The sequence below is a fragment of the Ambystoma mexicanum genome, chromosome 12 (genome assembly GCF_040938575.1).
Source record: "Ambystoma mexicanum isolate Mex_15411 chromosome 12, UKY_AmexF1_1, whole genome shotgun sequence".
NCBI classification, from domain to species: domain Eukaryota; kingdom Metazoa; phylum Chordata; class Amphibia; order Caudata; family Ambystomatidae; genus Ambystoma; species Ambystoma mexicanum.
The window spans coordinates 169,270,403-169,287,011 of record NC_090936.1 but is presented as its reverse complement, the minus strand read 5'-3'; the positions used below and the strand labels follow the sequence as shown (position 1 = coordinate 169,287,011).

Here is a 16,609-nt window from a genome sequence, read left to right as displayed (position 1 = left end):
CTTCTTACCAAACAAAGAAGAGCCGTCAAAGGGCATATTCAAGAGTCTGCTTTGCGCATCTGGAGCAAAACCAGACTTTCGCAACCAAGCAAATCTCCTGGTTGTTGTAATTGCCGGCATGGCCCTGCTGATACTGTCAGCAGAATCTATGCCAGTCTGAAGAGATTCGCACATTGCGTCCTTACCATCCTTAATGATGTTGAGAAATGCTTCCCTTTCTTCTCCCTCCGGGAGGCAGTCAACCGCTGATGAAGCACACTCCCAAAGTGTGTGGCAGAACCTTGCGAGCGTACAAGTAGCATTGATGGATTTCAATGCCATGCTACATGTGGAAAATACTTTTTTGGCCATAGAGTCATATCTCTTATCATCCCTTTCCTGTGGAACAGTAGGGTAAGCCGATTTACTACCTGCTGAAGTAGCTGCCTGAACAACCAGACTCTCCGGAGTTGGGTGTTTGGATATATATTCATGGTCAGCAGAAGACACCCGATATTTAGCTGATAATTTTTTGTTAACCGCCGGGATTACCTCAGGTGTTTCCCAGTTTGCCAATATTCTCCTTTGTAATGCCGCATGAAATGGCACCACAGGATCCTCCTGTGGACCTTTGACCAAGATGTCTGTGAGGTCGTCTTGCTGAAAAGCAGGTGAGGGTGTGGACCATCCCATAAACTCTATTATCCTTGCCATCAAGGTTCTATAAGGGGTTTCAGCATGTTCCCCTGGGTCTGGTGTGGCAAACTCCACTTTTGGGGATGTGTCCAACCCACTTGCTTCCTGTAGGGTTTCATGGAGGTCTTTCAACCTACCTTCCTCAAAGGTAAATTCCTCTGCTGCAGGAGTTGCAGATCCCTGCAACTCAAAAGGTCTTTCCTGATCCGAATCCTCCCCTTCTTCATAAATAGAAGATAAGACCCTGGAGTGGTCAGGTCTTGAAAATGGTATAAATCCCATTTCCAGGGCAGAAGCAGCCAAATTTGTCATGATTGGCTGAGAAAACGTTGACGTCGTCGACGCAGACGTTAACGGCTTCAAAGCCATCGAAGCCATCGTAAAAGTCATTGAGAAAGGTGGTAGAGGCCTCGATGAACTCGAGAGTGTCGGGATTCTACTCGAGGTTGTCGACAACATTCTCGTGCTCGAGGCTCTGGGTATGGCCACTGGCTGTGAGGTGGCCGTGGGCTTATCCTTTCTCGGCGTCGAAGACGGCGTCGACTGGACTGACCTGTGCGTCGAAGAACCCTTCGATTACGGCCTCGACGAAGCCAATCTATGTGTCGAAGGGATCTTCGACGACGGCGTCGAAGATGCAACTTTGCCTTTACTTGAGGGTTTGTGACGCTCTCGAGTGGCTTCTTTTGCAGGGTACTGCGACTCGCGGCTTTTTGATTTTTCGGGTCTTTCACCCAGGGTATCACCAGCAGCAGTCTTCGAGGGGGTTGAGGCCGCTTTCTCGAAGACGCTTAGCATCTTTTTCCTGAATTCCTCCCACTCAGCCTGAGAGCTATGTTTTGTGGGGCAGGAGACCCTTTTTGGGGAAACGGAAGACGAAGACGAGGAAGGGGATCTTCGATGTCTCTTTTTTGAATGCTTAGATCTCAAAGAGTGATGGGAACTGCTCCGAGACCTAGAACGAGAATGTCTTTTGTGATGGCGAGGAGACAAATGTCTCGACTCAGCCGAGGAAACTTTCGAAGGAGTTTTAACTGCCTTACCTCTCTTGAGCTTCCCCTTACGCTCCTTCAAGGCTTTCGCCGTCATGGACATGCAGTCCTCGCACTCCGAACAATGGTGCTCGATTCCCAGGCACCACAAACAGATCCTGTGAGGATCTGTCAACGACATTTTCTTTCCACAGTCTCGACATTTTTGGAAGCCGGACCGTGGAGTCGTCGGTTCGGGTGAGGAAGCCATCGAGTACGAGTCGGTATTCACGAGGAATATATTGATATATTTGACTGAAGAACTGAGCAACGATGTTCCGAGGCCCCACGAAGCGTGGAAAAACGGAACTGAGCAACGGACATTGTGCGAGTCTATTTATAGGCGCAATGACGTCGGCGCCGATACGGAGGCCGTCGAGGGACATCGGCTCGAGGGACGTCGACTCGCAGCACCCTCTACTGAAAAAAAAATTCCGAGGCCGGCAAGCTGGAGATGATCTATCGAACATAAGGAATACGTCGGAGGACACAATCCCTTTAAAATTAAGGTTTTGCAGTTAATTGCAGCATATTTATGCCAGAAAAACACAATGAAAAAGGTCTTTACATGGGATTGAATTGCCGGTGCAAAACCTATCAGTTGTCAAAGTGTCCTTCCATGCCGAGGTCAAAGCATTCCAGCGTAATAAATTAAACATGAATTTCGTAAGGAGAGAGCGTAAAAAACATTTCACCCGTAACAACTAAGGTTCCACATTCAAAGAGGTGTTGAGAAGATGGTAACTCCTAGCCATAGAATTCAGTATTTCTGTGAATTCTGTCATGTGACACTTTATCACAAAATGATGAATTTCAATCTGCATACAACGTTACCTAATAAAGACTCTGAAGCAGTAAACTAAGTGCCTAAACCAATCTTTTTAAATTCATTTTTCACAAAACTTAACTACTCTTACCTACTGGATTCACCCCACCTCAATTGATCCCTGGTTAATGAGCATTCCAGGTTCGTCCAAACCAAGAACCTTAAAAGCAATGGTTTGATCATACAAAGAAATCCCACATAGTGGTGACTAGGAAACAATCGAAGATCTTGATAGGGAAGTATTTTCAATAATACCTAGAGGATAAGAATCTGCATAGTCCTAAACTCCTAACCCATACGATTCCATAAATATTGATTTGGCTGAGTATGCCTGGATAACTGATCGGATCGGCATGCTCCCCATTGTCTTTGTGGAATGCAGCAAGGACACGTTTGTCTTCTTCATGCAGGCAGATAATCTAATATGTTTCAAACTGATTTTTTAACACCTTTGTTTTACAACAAACCAATATGTTGTAATAGGAGTATCTGTGATAGTCAGTAGTTTAGATTCAAGATCGCTTATAAAGATGTTAATGAATAGCGGTGCAAGCACACACCCCCATCTCACAACTCTTGATGACCTGAATGGATATGTTCAGTCTCCCTATGGTCCAAGCGTAAAAGAAGGGAGTAGTTTCTTACCTGTAACTGCATTTCTCCAGCGTTGGTACCTTTCATGGATTCACATGCTTAGAATATTCCCCGTCGTCAGGCTGGGAACCCTCGGTATATTTATAAAGACGTTTTCCATAGGAAAAATTTCGACACGTCTGTGTCCTATCTACGTCGTTTTGGCCCGCTTACGCATGACCCAATAGGACATAGGGTATAAATAGCCACGCCCCCGCGGCTCCCTTCAGATTTTAACCCCCAAAGTAGTAGGGGCATATAAAGTTTGCATTCAGGGGAGGCCGGCGGGCGCATGTTAATCCATGAAAGATACCAACGCTGGAGAAATGGAGTTACCGGTAAGAAACTACTCCCTTCTCCAGCATTGGATCTTTCATGGATTCACATGCTTAGAATAGATTATATAGCAGTACTCCTAATTTGGAGGCTTGCAATGCAAACCAATATTATCAGAGCCGCACATGCAGTTAGTAATACAAAAAAACCCCAATCATGGTACATTGACATCAACCCCAATCATGATCTATTAACACGAGCACCCACCCCTTTTTCGGCCTTGCCTTACTGAAACAGGTGCCAAAGGACTGCTTGTCTCATCTGCATATCTGCTGCTGCCAGTACTAGGTTGAGACTCCAGTTAGGGGGTGACTTTTTGTCTGGCGGAAAAGTCCGAAATAGGCCTTTCAGAAAATGTTTAACCAGCCGATCGCTGAACAACGGCGTTGAATGTCTTTTACGAGTAAATCTCGAGATGGCCGCCAAATGAACTTTAATGGAGGAAAAAGCCAATCCCTTCTCCGCCAAGGGTAGCAAATATGGAAGAAGCTGTTCTGCTCTGATGTTTAAGGGGTCTACCCCTGGATGATCCCTGCACCACACACAGAATCTCTTCCATTTACCTGCATATGAAGCGTTCGTCGACAGAGCTCATGCCGCCTGTAAGATTCGTCCACACTCCGAGGGAATGTTCAGGTACCCAAACTCGGAGAAGTCAGGAGCCAGGCCGTCATGTTGTGGGAATCTGGGTTGTGATGCCAAATTGCTCCTTTGTCTTGAGATAGAGGGTTCGGAATTTTCTGGAACATCACTGGCTCTGCTATCGACAGTTGGAGCAGGTCTGAGAACCACAACTGTGTCGCCCAGTACAAAGCCACTACAATTACCCGACATGGGTACTTGTGAATCCACTGGAGGGTCCGTCGGATGAGTGGAAATGGAGGGAACGCATAAGCAAACTTCTTCGTCCACGGGAAGGAGAATGCCTCCCCCATCGATCCGGGTTATGGCCACCTGCTCGTGTAATGTGTGCATTTCTTGTTCTCTCGGGTTGCAAACAGATCCAGGGATGGACGACCCCATTTTCGGAAGATGTTTGCCAGCTGTCGGTCGTCCAGTTCCCACTCATGCAGTTGATTCATTTCCCTGCTGAGCGAGTCTGCTTGTATATTTTTTACCCCCAGAAGATGGTAAGCCATTATGCTCATATTCTGCTTGAGGGCCCAATGCCATATTTACTAAGCTTCGCTTGAGAGCGTACTGGAACGGGTGCCCCCTTGCTTCCTGAGATAGAACATCGTTGTTGCATTGTCCGTTAGTATTCTGATGACCGATGCTCGTATGCACGGCAAAAAGGACTTCAGAGCCCAGCATACCGCCCTTAACTCCAGCACATTGATGTGAAGTGTAGACTCCGCTGGGGACCATTGCCTTGAACTTGCAGGGAACCCAGATGGGCTCCCCATCCTTTCAGCGATGCATTCGTTAGCACCGTCGCTTGAAAATCGAGTTCCTGCAGGGGCATGCCCCTCGTCAGATTGTCTGAGAGCTGCCACCATTGAAGTGCTTGCAGAAGCTCGTTGTTGATGCTCAACTTGTCGGACCATAAGCCTCGACTCTGGGACCATCGGTCTGCCAGGAACTCCTGTACTGGCCTCATGAAGAGACAGCAATCGTTCACCAATGGAATACAGGATGCCAAGGCCCCTAGCAGTAACATGTATTTTCTGACTGACACCCTGGTGCCCACTTTCCATTCTTTCACCTTTTGTGTTAGTTTTTTAACCCTTTCCAAGGAAGGCTTCACTAGCCCTGACTGAGCTTGGAATTCCGCGCCCAGGAATACCAAGTTCTTTGAGGGCGTTAAAGAGGATTTTTCGAAAGTTGATTGCAAAGCCCAAGCTCTTCAGAAGTTGCATGGTGGCCTCTAGGCTTGCCTGTGTTATGCTCGGCGACGAGCCCCTTATCACCAAATTGTCCAGGTAAGGGTAAACATGGTGACCTTTCATTTGCAGCCAAGCTGCCACTGGAGCCAAACATTTTGCGAACGTCCTGGGAAACGACTTCAGACCGAAAGGAAGTACATTGAACTGGTAATGGCTCGGACCGACTACGAACCTAAGAAACTCTGTGTCGTCGACGCATAGGTAATTGAAAATTTGCGTCTTGGAGGTCTAACAATGTCAGAAAATCTCCCGGCTGTACGGATCGGATAACTTCCTGAAGCGTAAGCATTTTGAAGTTCAGATTTTTTAGGGTCTTGTTGAGAGCCCACAGGTACAGAATGGGTCGCCACTTGCCGTTGGGTTTCTTGAGCACAAAGTACCGAGAGTAAACTCCCTGGCCCCTCTCTGCCACCGGGACAAATTCTATAGCCCCTTTTTGCAGCATAAGCTCCACTTCTTGCTGTAATATGTGAAGATGGGGTTGAGCCGAATACACAGGTGGAATTTGTGACAGCGTTTCCTTGAAATGCAAAGAGTGGCCTAGTTTTATCGTGTCCAATAACCAGCGGTCTGTTATTCTTTCCCACTTGTCGATGGAACTGGACACCCTTCCTCCTAGGATGTCCTGAAGCCTGTCATTGTTGGGACTTTGACTGCCCGTCTTTTGCTGACGAGGAATATTCCCTTTCTCCTCGAAGCCTGGTAGTTTCGGCCTCTTCGCGGTGCCTGGACCGCATGCCTATAACCTTGTGAGAAGTATGATGGCCTGCTGAAGTTTCAGTCTCTAGATGCGGTAAAACAGGAATTTCCAGATGCTCCGTGGAAGGGACGAAAGGATCGAAAAGCTCTTCCGCTTTGCAGGGCCCCTAACGACCTGGCCGTGTCTGTATCCTCTTTCATACCTCTCAAGGCCTTGTCCACTTTCTCTCCGAACAATTGGTCACCCTCACATGGCATATCGAGCACCTTATACTGGACCTCTGGTCTAAAGTTAGTACATTTCAGCCAGACTTGCCTTCTCAAAACCACTCTGTTTATTTGCCTGAACTAGGACTCCGCCAAGTCCACGGCGATGTTAATAGTGTGGTTATATGCCTCTTCCCCCTCACGGACCAACAACATGGCCGACTTTCTATGCTCTTCAGGGAGGTGTTCTAGGATAGGGGCCAAACGATGCCACATCTCCTGGTCGTACCTTGCATAATCGCCAGCGAGTAAGCTGCCTTAACCGTCGTCGCTCCTACGGATAGAACCTTCTTACCAAACGCATCCTGCCTTCTAGCCTCATTATCCGTAGGGGTAGAACATTTATGTTGCGATCTGGCCTTCCTAGACACTACCGACTCCGGAGAAGGCTGAGCTGTCAAGCATTTAGGCGTAGAGTATGGAGCCTTGAATTTCTTTTCCAACCTGCCCTTTATTGCTGGTTCTGAAAATGGATGGCGCATGGTCCTCAAGCCTTCTTGCCAGACGTGGTCCAGAACGGGCACCGAGAAGACTGACCTTCTCTTCCCCATATGGTCAAACAAGAAGCATTCCTTCTTTTCCTCTTCAGGGGCCAGACCAAATTCAATACAGGCTTTGCCATCATCGCGTGAAAGGCGCCGATGTCATCTGGCGGCGAAGGTTGAGCTGGACTTCTAGGCGCTTCCATTTCCGCCTCTGACTCCCATGTAGGATCCCTCGAAGGGGATGATGAAACATCTGAAAAAGAGTCTCTAGGTTCTGACTCTGAATCTTGCAACTCCCCTTCCTCCAGGTATGAGCGTGGAGGTTCCTCTCTAACTGGACGGGAGAGTGGATTCTCCGTCAACCGCGTAGAAGGACCCGGTTCGTCGTCGGTAGGTATCACCGGCATCACCAAAGGTGCACCTACGAGGGGTAACTTCGTTTTCAACTGCTTCAGAAGAGACTGTAGCATGGACAATACTTGCAAGGATAATATTGACTGAGGGTTTAACAAAGGCGATGAAACAGGGACACCTTGCTCCCCCGAAATCATCGACGAACCAACCCCCTGTAATCCTAGATCTGCTGGACCAACAATCTGTTCTCGATCCTCCTCCAGTGATGATATCGAGAAGGCCGCCTCCGGCTGTAATAAGACTTCTGGCAGAACCGCATCATACACCTCCCTCCGGCTGCCATGCCCTTGGAGGGTCTACCGTCGACAATGTCAATGTGGAGACGTCTATCGTCACTATCGGATTCGCGGGGGCCACTGCAGGCGTTACCTGCATCGACAACAACGAACGTGTCAACGACGGAATCTCAGTCGATGATGGTGCAGGCTGTGATGCAGCCTCTTTAGGCGATCCACCTTTTTTGAGCTAGATCCATGCCTCGTTGCGTCTCTACTCGAGGAAGACTTGTGATGGTCCCCTGAGGAGGAGGTCTTCAAAGCATCTTTTCCTTTTTTCGACGAAGATGAAGAAGAAGACTTTCCTTGGTGGCGATCCCGCCCATGCTTCAACGAGGATTCCTTCGCCGGGTGTTTCTCTGAGGGGTGTTTTTCCATAGATCGCGGTTTCTTCGTCAGAGGTTCTGCTGACACCGACCGGCGATGGGATTCTGCCTTCGATGACTTAGGCCTGGATGCTAGACTGCATGCAGATCCTACCTCTGATGAAGGGTAGGTTCCTTCATTTAGCCACGTCACCAGATGCCTATTCCGATCCTTTAGCGTTTTCTGTGAGAAACCCTTACAGATCTCACACTTGTCCGCCGAGTGATGTGGATGTAGACAGTACAAGCAATCCATGCGCCCATCTTCTTCATAGACTTTTATCAGTCCGCACGATGCACACGGGCGGAACAACCCTTTTTCCAGACATTGTAAACTAGAAACTTTCAAAGTAGAAAAAACACGAGGTGCTCCCGCTACTTTGGAGACGGTTGAAATCTGAAGGGAGCCACGGGGGTGGGGCTATTTATACCCTACATCCGATTGGGTCATGCGTAAGTGGCCCAAAACACGTAGATAGGACACAGAAGTGTTGAAATGTTTCCTTTGGAAATTGTCTTTATAAATATACTGAGGGTTCCCAGCCTGACGACAGGGATTATTCTAAGCATGTGAATCCATGAAAGATCCAATGCTGGAGAAATATGAATACCTTTTCCTTTAACAGAGTCCATAAGCAGTTTCTATATACACAATTAAAGGTGCTGGAAAGATCCATAAAGGCTAAACAGATTGGCGACATGTAACCAGTAAATAGCTTTCTTGTTAGAAGAGATTTAATTAACATCAACCATGTTACACCTCAAAATACCAAAAAGTAACAAGTCAATCGTTCCGTCTGTGAGGGATTGAACTTAACATATAATTTAGTTTTTTCCTGATCCAAAATGGCGTACTGACGTGATCGCACACATCACATGATCGTGCCCGTGATGTCATGACGCCGTTTAACGCATTGAAATAGCGGCCATCTTAGATGACCAAAATGGAGCAATTCGGAATCCAAACCTGAATCCATCGGAATCGAGGAGCTACAGACCATTAGGTAAGAGACCAATCATGTAGACTACAAGCTGAGGATATTACTTTGAACTCAGTGAGTTAATTCTTTGGTTAATTTGTAATTTGATGATTACTTAATCATCATAAACTATAATGCACTTTTTCTATAGGGCTGCCCCAAGGAAAAGTATGAAGTAAACACTTGTGAAAATTGATCCACATAAACCCTACAGGAAATCGACCTGTAAAATCTTCAAATCTAAATAGCTGAAAGAAAGAATCACAATACAGTAAGCCTCTTTTAAATTACTAAAGGAAATTGAATGCTGTGATTTAACAGTTTTTTGATTTAACAGTGAGGGCAGTTTTCAAGATACAACCAAATGTCTTTCGCACTGAAGTTTAAATACTATGAGACTGCATTATTACCTAAGGGTCTGTTTTAATTATGTAACTGTATTAATGTTTGATGCAGGTTTTTTTTAATATAAATATGCATTATTTCTCTAGATTGAAAACAAAAAGTACATGGCTAAAAATGTCTTTGTTTCTTTCTTTTCTCTTTTTTCTTCTTGTTCACCAAAAAGTCTGAGTACAATCAGAGATCAAAATGTGTATACCTCCTGATGAGCCACTGCATTTAAAAGTGGTGAAACACGTGTAGAGGATAATTGTCTATAGCTACAACCAATAAACCCACATTGGAGCACATGCCAAAAAGTGTTTTGGAGTTTTCTTTTTGATTAGAAGACATTTAAGGCATGTTCCTGTGTTCCAAGGCATTCCCAAAAGCCAAATTGGCTTTTGGCCAGTGAATAAGAAGATCAAGACCAGTCCAAAAGTTTGTTATAAAGGGCTCTCCAAAAATATTTACTTGTTGCCCCCAGCAAAGAGATAGGCTGGTAACATGAAGGAAGTCCTTTATTCCCAATTTTCCAGTTTTAGGAATCAAAAAAGAGCTCCCTATTTTATTGAAGAGGGACAGAAGAAACTCTAAAATTGCTGGTCATGTTTATATGGATATACTGGGCACTAGTTAGGGTGGGGCCTCTTGCCTGGTGCTTCCTGTTCATTCGCTCTTACTACCTCCAAGGGCCTGATTCATGGAACGTTTTCCTATGGGATTGCATCATAATAAAACACTTCCATGAATCAGGCCTTAAATGGTTGAAGGTCAGGCTGCCCTTCCCAATTATGGTGTGGTCCATGACCTAGGAATATCAATTGTATTATTCAAGGAACCAGGACCATACAAGGTGGAGAAATGTTTGATGCAAGTGGCCTCCAAAATAATAGATTTAGACTTTTGACTGCAAGGCAAACGCTGCATCCCACTGACACCACATACATACATGTGTCTTTCGCCAATGTGGTTTGGATTAAACATTCCCGCTGTCTTTCCTTCCTCTCCTTGTTTGCTTTAGGTACTGCTTTCTTATTGGTCTTTCGGTTAATAATTATGTCAGTTTGAATTGAGGGGGGCACTTTTTAGGACTTTGGGGATCTGTTTCTTCCCTTATTTGCATTCTCTAATAAATCACATTTGAGGATATAAAGGTTTGAATCAGTGGTGGGGGTTCGTAGTTGTTACAAGTTTACTACTTTCTCGAAAAGATTCTTAAAGCTATCGAGAGGTTGGAGTTGTTTAGGACCTTTGGCATTTTCATTAATAAACCGTTTCAGCGTTGCCAATTTCCAAAGAGCTGCTGGCCCCATCTCAAATTTCAATTGTGAGCTGATGATAAAGCTTGACCGGTGCTTTGAGGACCACATGAAACACAGAAAGTAGAAGAAGCTGGTGTAGAAGGCAGATTGCAATCTTTGTTACTGTGTTTACAAGAGTCTAGGTCAATAATGCTTCCAAAAAAGAGGCTGTCGATTTACCTGGGATGCAACACGTGATGTAAGTGAACAAGCAAGACTCCTTCAGAATCTTCTTCAGGGTCATTTGTTCTGCCGGGCTGTTTTGCTTGGTAACCATGCTAAAGAACTTCTGTTTGCTCTCAAGACGGTAACATAGCTTTATTGTGCAGATGACATGTGGGACAATTGATTCACACTCATGATCAACCTGTTCACCCTATCTGAGGTATAAAACAAACCCGGAGACATTAACAGAGAGGAATTAATGATTAGTTGTGAAGGACATTTAATATATGTAACTTCTGCTTGATTCCCTTTTACTGCCACAACCTTTCTTAAAGTTATCAGTTATTTTCTCTAAAGATTGCAGACAAAAAAGTCTTCATATCCAAGGCGGAGCAAAAGCGGGGCTCAGGGGGTGAAACCCCCCAGTAAGAAGTAAACCCATTAATGAGAGAGACGATGCTGGCAGGCAGGGGATGGTGTTGGTGGGTTTGGGGGTAAAAACCCATGAAATTGCAATTTTCCCAACTGCTGAAGGCCTCACCAAATCAGCCAAATAAACATTACCTTTTGGTATTTGGCCTTCAAAGGGCAGAATTTAGGCATAGAACACTTTCCTGAGACCACTTTGTAGGATTATTATTATTGCATTTACGCAATGGTTTAGTACTCCAAGCAAGGTGGTTTTTTCAGTACTGGGTACCTGGCCATAAAGATCTTTGTATGTGAGGACAAAAAGCTTAGACACAATCCTAGATTTCACTGGAAGCCAGCAAAGCCCTTAAGAACTGGAGAAACATGACCATGTTTAAGGGTACATGTGACTAATTGGGGTCCTTGACTCATGATGCATGAAGATGCTGATGGAGTACCTCAATCCAGGGAATTACAATATTCTAACTTCAGTCCGATGATGGTGCAGGCTATGACTGCACAGTGATGTTCAGACAAAAATGGTGCAAGTTGTTTTAATAAAATTAAATAGTAATTTTCTGTGCTGATGAAGCTAACCATTTGTAGATCTATTGATAAGGCTGCATCCAGAATAATACCTGTGTCTTATTTTATGTTGTAAATATATAGGTAGGTCTTAATGCTTTTATGTATGGCATACAGAGAGGAGACAATAAGGATTTCTGTTTTATCCTGATTTAACCACAATCAATTTTCCCTTATTCATGTGTCCACCCAAGTAAATATATTCTGGTTACATGACTGATTAGCCTGGTTTTCTTTGAACCTGAATACAATCTCTGTGTCACCAGCATAGTTTTGGAAAGAGGCTCCAATACGTGTATGAAGATCATAGAGGGTCACCACATAAAGACAGGACTCATGAGGATCTCTGCAATCCATTAGTTTAGGCTCAGCTTCAAAAAGACGTACTCTCACGCTGGACATCCGGCTGGACAGGAAAGAGGCAATCCATGTGCCTGATCTTCACGACACCCTTACCACATCAGCAAGTCACGGTCTCAGGATTGAGTGGTCAAGGATGTCAGAGGCAGCCGATAAGTCCAACAGAAATATAATACTGGCTTCACTATGATACTGTGCATAAAAATGTGGTCCCCAACATCACATAAATCCAGTTATGTGCCGCCATTCCAACCGAAGCTCGGTTGAAAATCAAAGGTTAGTTGGTTTGCTTCAAAAAAGTCCATAATTGTGTCTTAACAATCTTATCCAACATTTTCAGGTGGAAGGCACATTCATAATAGGCTGATGATTGGCACACTGGTTAGGCCCCCAACGCAAGCTTTTTAAAAGATGGGTAGGCCAGGCGTGTTTCAATTTGTCAGATGATTCTCTAAAGGAAGCATTTATGAGGGGAGTGATGGGTGCTAAAGTCTTCACACAATCTAAGACCACTTTTGATGGAAAAGTGTCATTTGAGCAAGTAGTCGGGTTGAGACAAGCTATGCTGGATTTAACCTGTTTGATACTAACCTCTTTAAAATCATAAGATGAAAACCCCAGTTATTCCGTGAGATTACAACTGGACTCCATTTTAGGAAACATGATGCTAACTGACCATGTTTTACAATTTTGATTTGAAATACTGTTTCGCACCCGGCAAAGGGTGCTTGGCCAATCAGGCGGCTGGAACAACAGGCGAGAATGCACATTCTCCATCCACTGTGTCAGCCACTCGAGGCCCTTCCCTAGGTGGCGCCATTTATTTTATTTCTTTTTTTAATGCGTGGAGGCAACAGGGAGCTTTTCCTTGTTGCCTTCCCACCCTCCAAAACAAAACAAACCCCTTCCTCAACTTCTTCCTCCACACTTACGTGCTGGACTGGAGCTTTGTGCTCCTGTCCAAGCGCTCCTCCCTTTTCCCTATGGCGGCAGCCATCTTGTTTCTTTGTTTTGTTTTTTTCCTCTGAAGAATGGCAGCCATTCTCCTTATGCATCTAAACGATTTGTTTCCTGCAAAAACACAAATTTAACTTCATACCGGCACCGAAAGGCCAGGGTTTTCCTGTTTTTTTATACAATTATTAAAGCCCCCTATGGTTCCTCTGTGGCACATTTTAAACAACCCATTATCAGTTCACATCATGGGTAACTACCATCCTTTATTAATTTTTCTCATGATCACGGTTTCTAAGGAATCGTGATTACAGTATCAAATTGAAATTGCCAGTGTCTCTCTGGTAAAATGCATCAGCTTCCCACTTGGAATCGCATCGCATCATTGTCATACTACAATGATCACCCAGAGCTGCGGTGCTGTTTCCGCAAAAAAATCTTTCCCAGAAATCTTAAAGCCTTTTGTCACATACTGTGCAGTAAGATAAGTCATGACAATACACATTACATGTAAACATCCCCGACTAAATAACTCAAAAAACAGGCATAAAACAGTGAGAGGTTGCAAAGGACAGGCATGGTTAAGTTCCTTCCTAATTAGGTAGCATGTACCTATTCCATAGCTAACATATCAGTTCTAAAATAAATTGGTATTGTTGGTTGCAGAGACACGAAACAGGGCTACAGATAACAAGTGTCTAAGATTGATAATATTCCACCTGGAGTAATATTGTGCATTGAGGATCTATGGCATTTGTGTGTTGCCTTTTGTGGTGACCACATTCCACGTTTCCTCTAGCATGGTGAAGAGATTAGATTTAGCATGATACTGCATCTTCAATTCATGTGGGAATAGCATTTAGTATGTCACTCTCAAGTAACACAGAACTCCATTAGCAAAGGAACTCAGAACAGACAACATATGCGATTATGCAATGGATTGTGGCCTTTCAGGTGCCGTTTTTTCACGTGTATGCTTTCACACAGCCACTAGGCGTTAATCTTCAAACAAGTATTAATTGAACAAAAAACACTATTCCGTTGAGTGTTATTTTTGTTTGGTTCTATACTGGGAATCATGTTTGAATACCAGAACTGACTGTTCGATGTGATGAAATGAATAACCTGACCCCAGCCCAAGAGCTGAGCAGGACTCTTGGGACCAGGAAACCAGACTATCAGGGCACTCGGTATCATGATGTATGCTGCTTGTGTGATTTCCAGATTTCACCTCTGTTACTGTGACTCTCCAAGGTATAACATGGGTATGTTGCCCTCGCACCAACGGTTCTATGGGGCCTGAAAAAGATGAAATTGCACCAAACAATCAAGTTGCTATGAGAGTTTTTGAATACATTAGGCCTGAAAACGTTCAACCAGTAGCTCATCCCTGGGATCGCAGCACCCACGTAGGTCCCTGGAACTAAAACTATCCCTAACTACACCCCAGAAAGATGGGCACAGAATAAAAGGAATAAACAGTACAGAAAAGAATTGCCTTGAGGTCCAATGTCTAACCAATACTCATTCAGTCTCACATAACAGCAACACACCACACCAGACCATGCACGCAATCACTGACCCTCCTCTCCAACACAAGACCTACACTCATAAGCTGGAGAACCTACTATGAGTGCCAGTGCTCCAGCTGGTGCCATTTGAGTTAGGAAGTGTGGCCTCTTGTAATACTTTTGCCACAGCACCTTTTAGTGTTCTTTTTCTTGGCTTCCTTTCACAGATCCTTCCAACATGTAACTGCAATTCTTATTATCCTGCCAACATGTTGACCTGCCTTGCAAAGCTGCTGTATATTTTGTCTTTGCTAAAATGTATGTACGTCTTTGTTCTTTATTTGGCACGTATAGCCTTCTGTGTGTTTTGTAACCTCTGCAGGGAGTTCTTTCAGCTTTCTCTTTATGCTATCTCCCAATCCTACGTTGGTTTCTTTTGGAGCTGTGGGTGGGGATGCTGTCTTCGTCCTCATAACTTGTGTTCTAGATGCTGCTGCTTTAGTGTTTGTACCATGTCAGGCATTCCCTGTGGTTTCTTATTTGGACATGCAAGTGTTCCTTTTAGTGTGCGGTGTCCTCGAAATATTGAATTACAACAGGCTGGGATCAGGTGCCACGGGCGTGGCCTATTTCGTAGCGTGTGCACTGTGCCTGTGCTTTCAGGTGATCTCAACCCTACGATGGATTGTCTCTCCTGTGGAATAATGATGTAGTGGTACACATTCTTCTTACAGCGGTGGACACGCTGCCAGGCAGAAGTGATGTCAGTGTGCCAGATGTAGTATTGTCATGATTGCCCTGGTGCACAGCCTTTACGAAGATGGTGAACGGGAAAAAGATGTCAGTAAACTGGATGTGCATTTGGAATTGTGCTCGTTTCTGGCAGAGGTGGTGTGATTCCTCCGGTACACAAGCTTTACGATGGTGGTAGGCGGAAGTGATGTCAACGCAGGCACTGGAAGTGCACTTTGTGGTGTGACACTCTTTCCTTCCACCAGCAGATTTTTTAGCACAGCAGTGCACACATCCACCACACCCCCACATTTTCTGCAGTGATTTTCGCTCTCTAATGAATGTGCTGCTCTAACATACATTGATGGCTGTGTCCTTCATCCGCCTGATGATGGAAGTAGTTTTTAAAAGAGAATTTTACATGGTTCCATTTCCACTGGCTCTCCAATGTAGGTGGACTCTAATCCCGGAGGTACAGTGTTCCCTTTCTGTCAGCACATTTCCTGCATTAGGGCCACAAAGTATCTCTAACCTCTGCGCTTCTAAACACAACGTTTGCTGCCACACTTGGCCATTCCCCCCTGTCACCCATATGGGGGCCAAGCTGCAGTTCTGCAACTGTATTGGGAATGGACCAATTAGTAGCACTTTCTCCTTGGTGGGGGAGCTGAGTGATAACAGACCTTATGCAAGAGAGTCAAATGTTTGTCGAGGTCTATCTAAAATCTGAAAGCAGTAAAGCCGTTTCAGTGCTAGGATTACTAAAATATAGATATTTAAACAATTACAGCTAGAGAAGGCAATCTGCATGCCTTTAGTTGCTCCTTGCAGGAAGTAATAAAACCAATGAATGGGCAGCAAGTGTACTTCGTTTTAATATAATCATTGAGGAGAATTGTAATACATAATTTCATTTGATCTACGGGTGGGAAGTGAACCGTCTAACCTGCGTGCAGTACGGAACTGTGGGCTTATGGGGAGAAAACAATTACACATGTGTGCTGATGGTTGACAATTTATTTGAAAGATTATCTTATAACAGTAACTTGCATTTTCTTGACCATAACGTAATATCACGTTTGAAATGTACTCACAGGGACTGGAGACTACACAAACCGAGGAATGCTTCATTGGGAACTTCTCTTAATTGATTGTTCTGCAGCATTCTAAATACACAATGACAATAGAGATGAAAGTTAACTGCGTTAGAAAAATGGAACGCCTGTTCGTTTAATATCACCAAAAAACGATTACAGCAACAGACGCGCGCTCGAAAATACCTGACAAGTGCTATTAGTAAAATCGTACGGGTAGCAGATGGCATGACCTTTAAT

At 44.6% G+C, this 16,609-nt stretch overlaps 1 protein-coding gene across 2 annotated transcripts in view; it reads right to left on the bottom strand.

Annotated features, from left to right (window-relative positions):
- Nucleotides 1–16,609, bottom strand: part of LGR5 (leucine rich repeat containing G protein-coupled receptor 5) — a 2,032,903-nt gene that overhangs the window by 1,279,296 nt on the left and 736,998 nt on the right. For both annotated transcript variants that reach the window (XM_069628249.1, XM_069628250.1), the window contains exon 4: nucleotides 16,370–16,441. In XM_069628249.1, coding sequence (XP_069484350.1) covers nucleotides 16,370–16,441 — 72 coding nt within the window. The remainder of the gene's footprint in view (nucleotides 1–16,369; nucleotides 16,442–16,609) is intronic.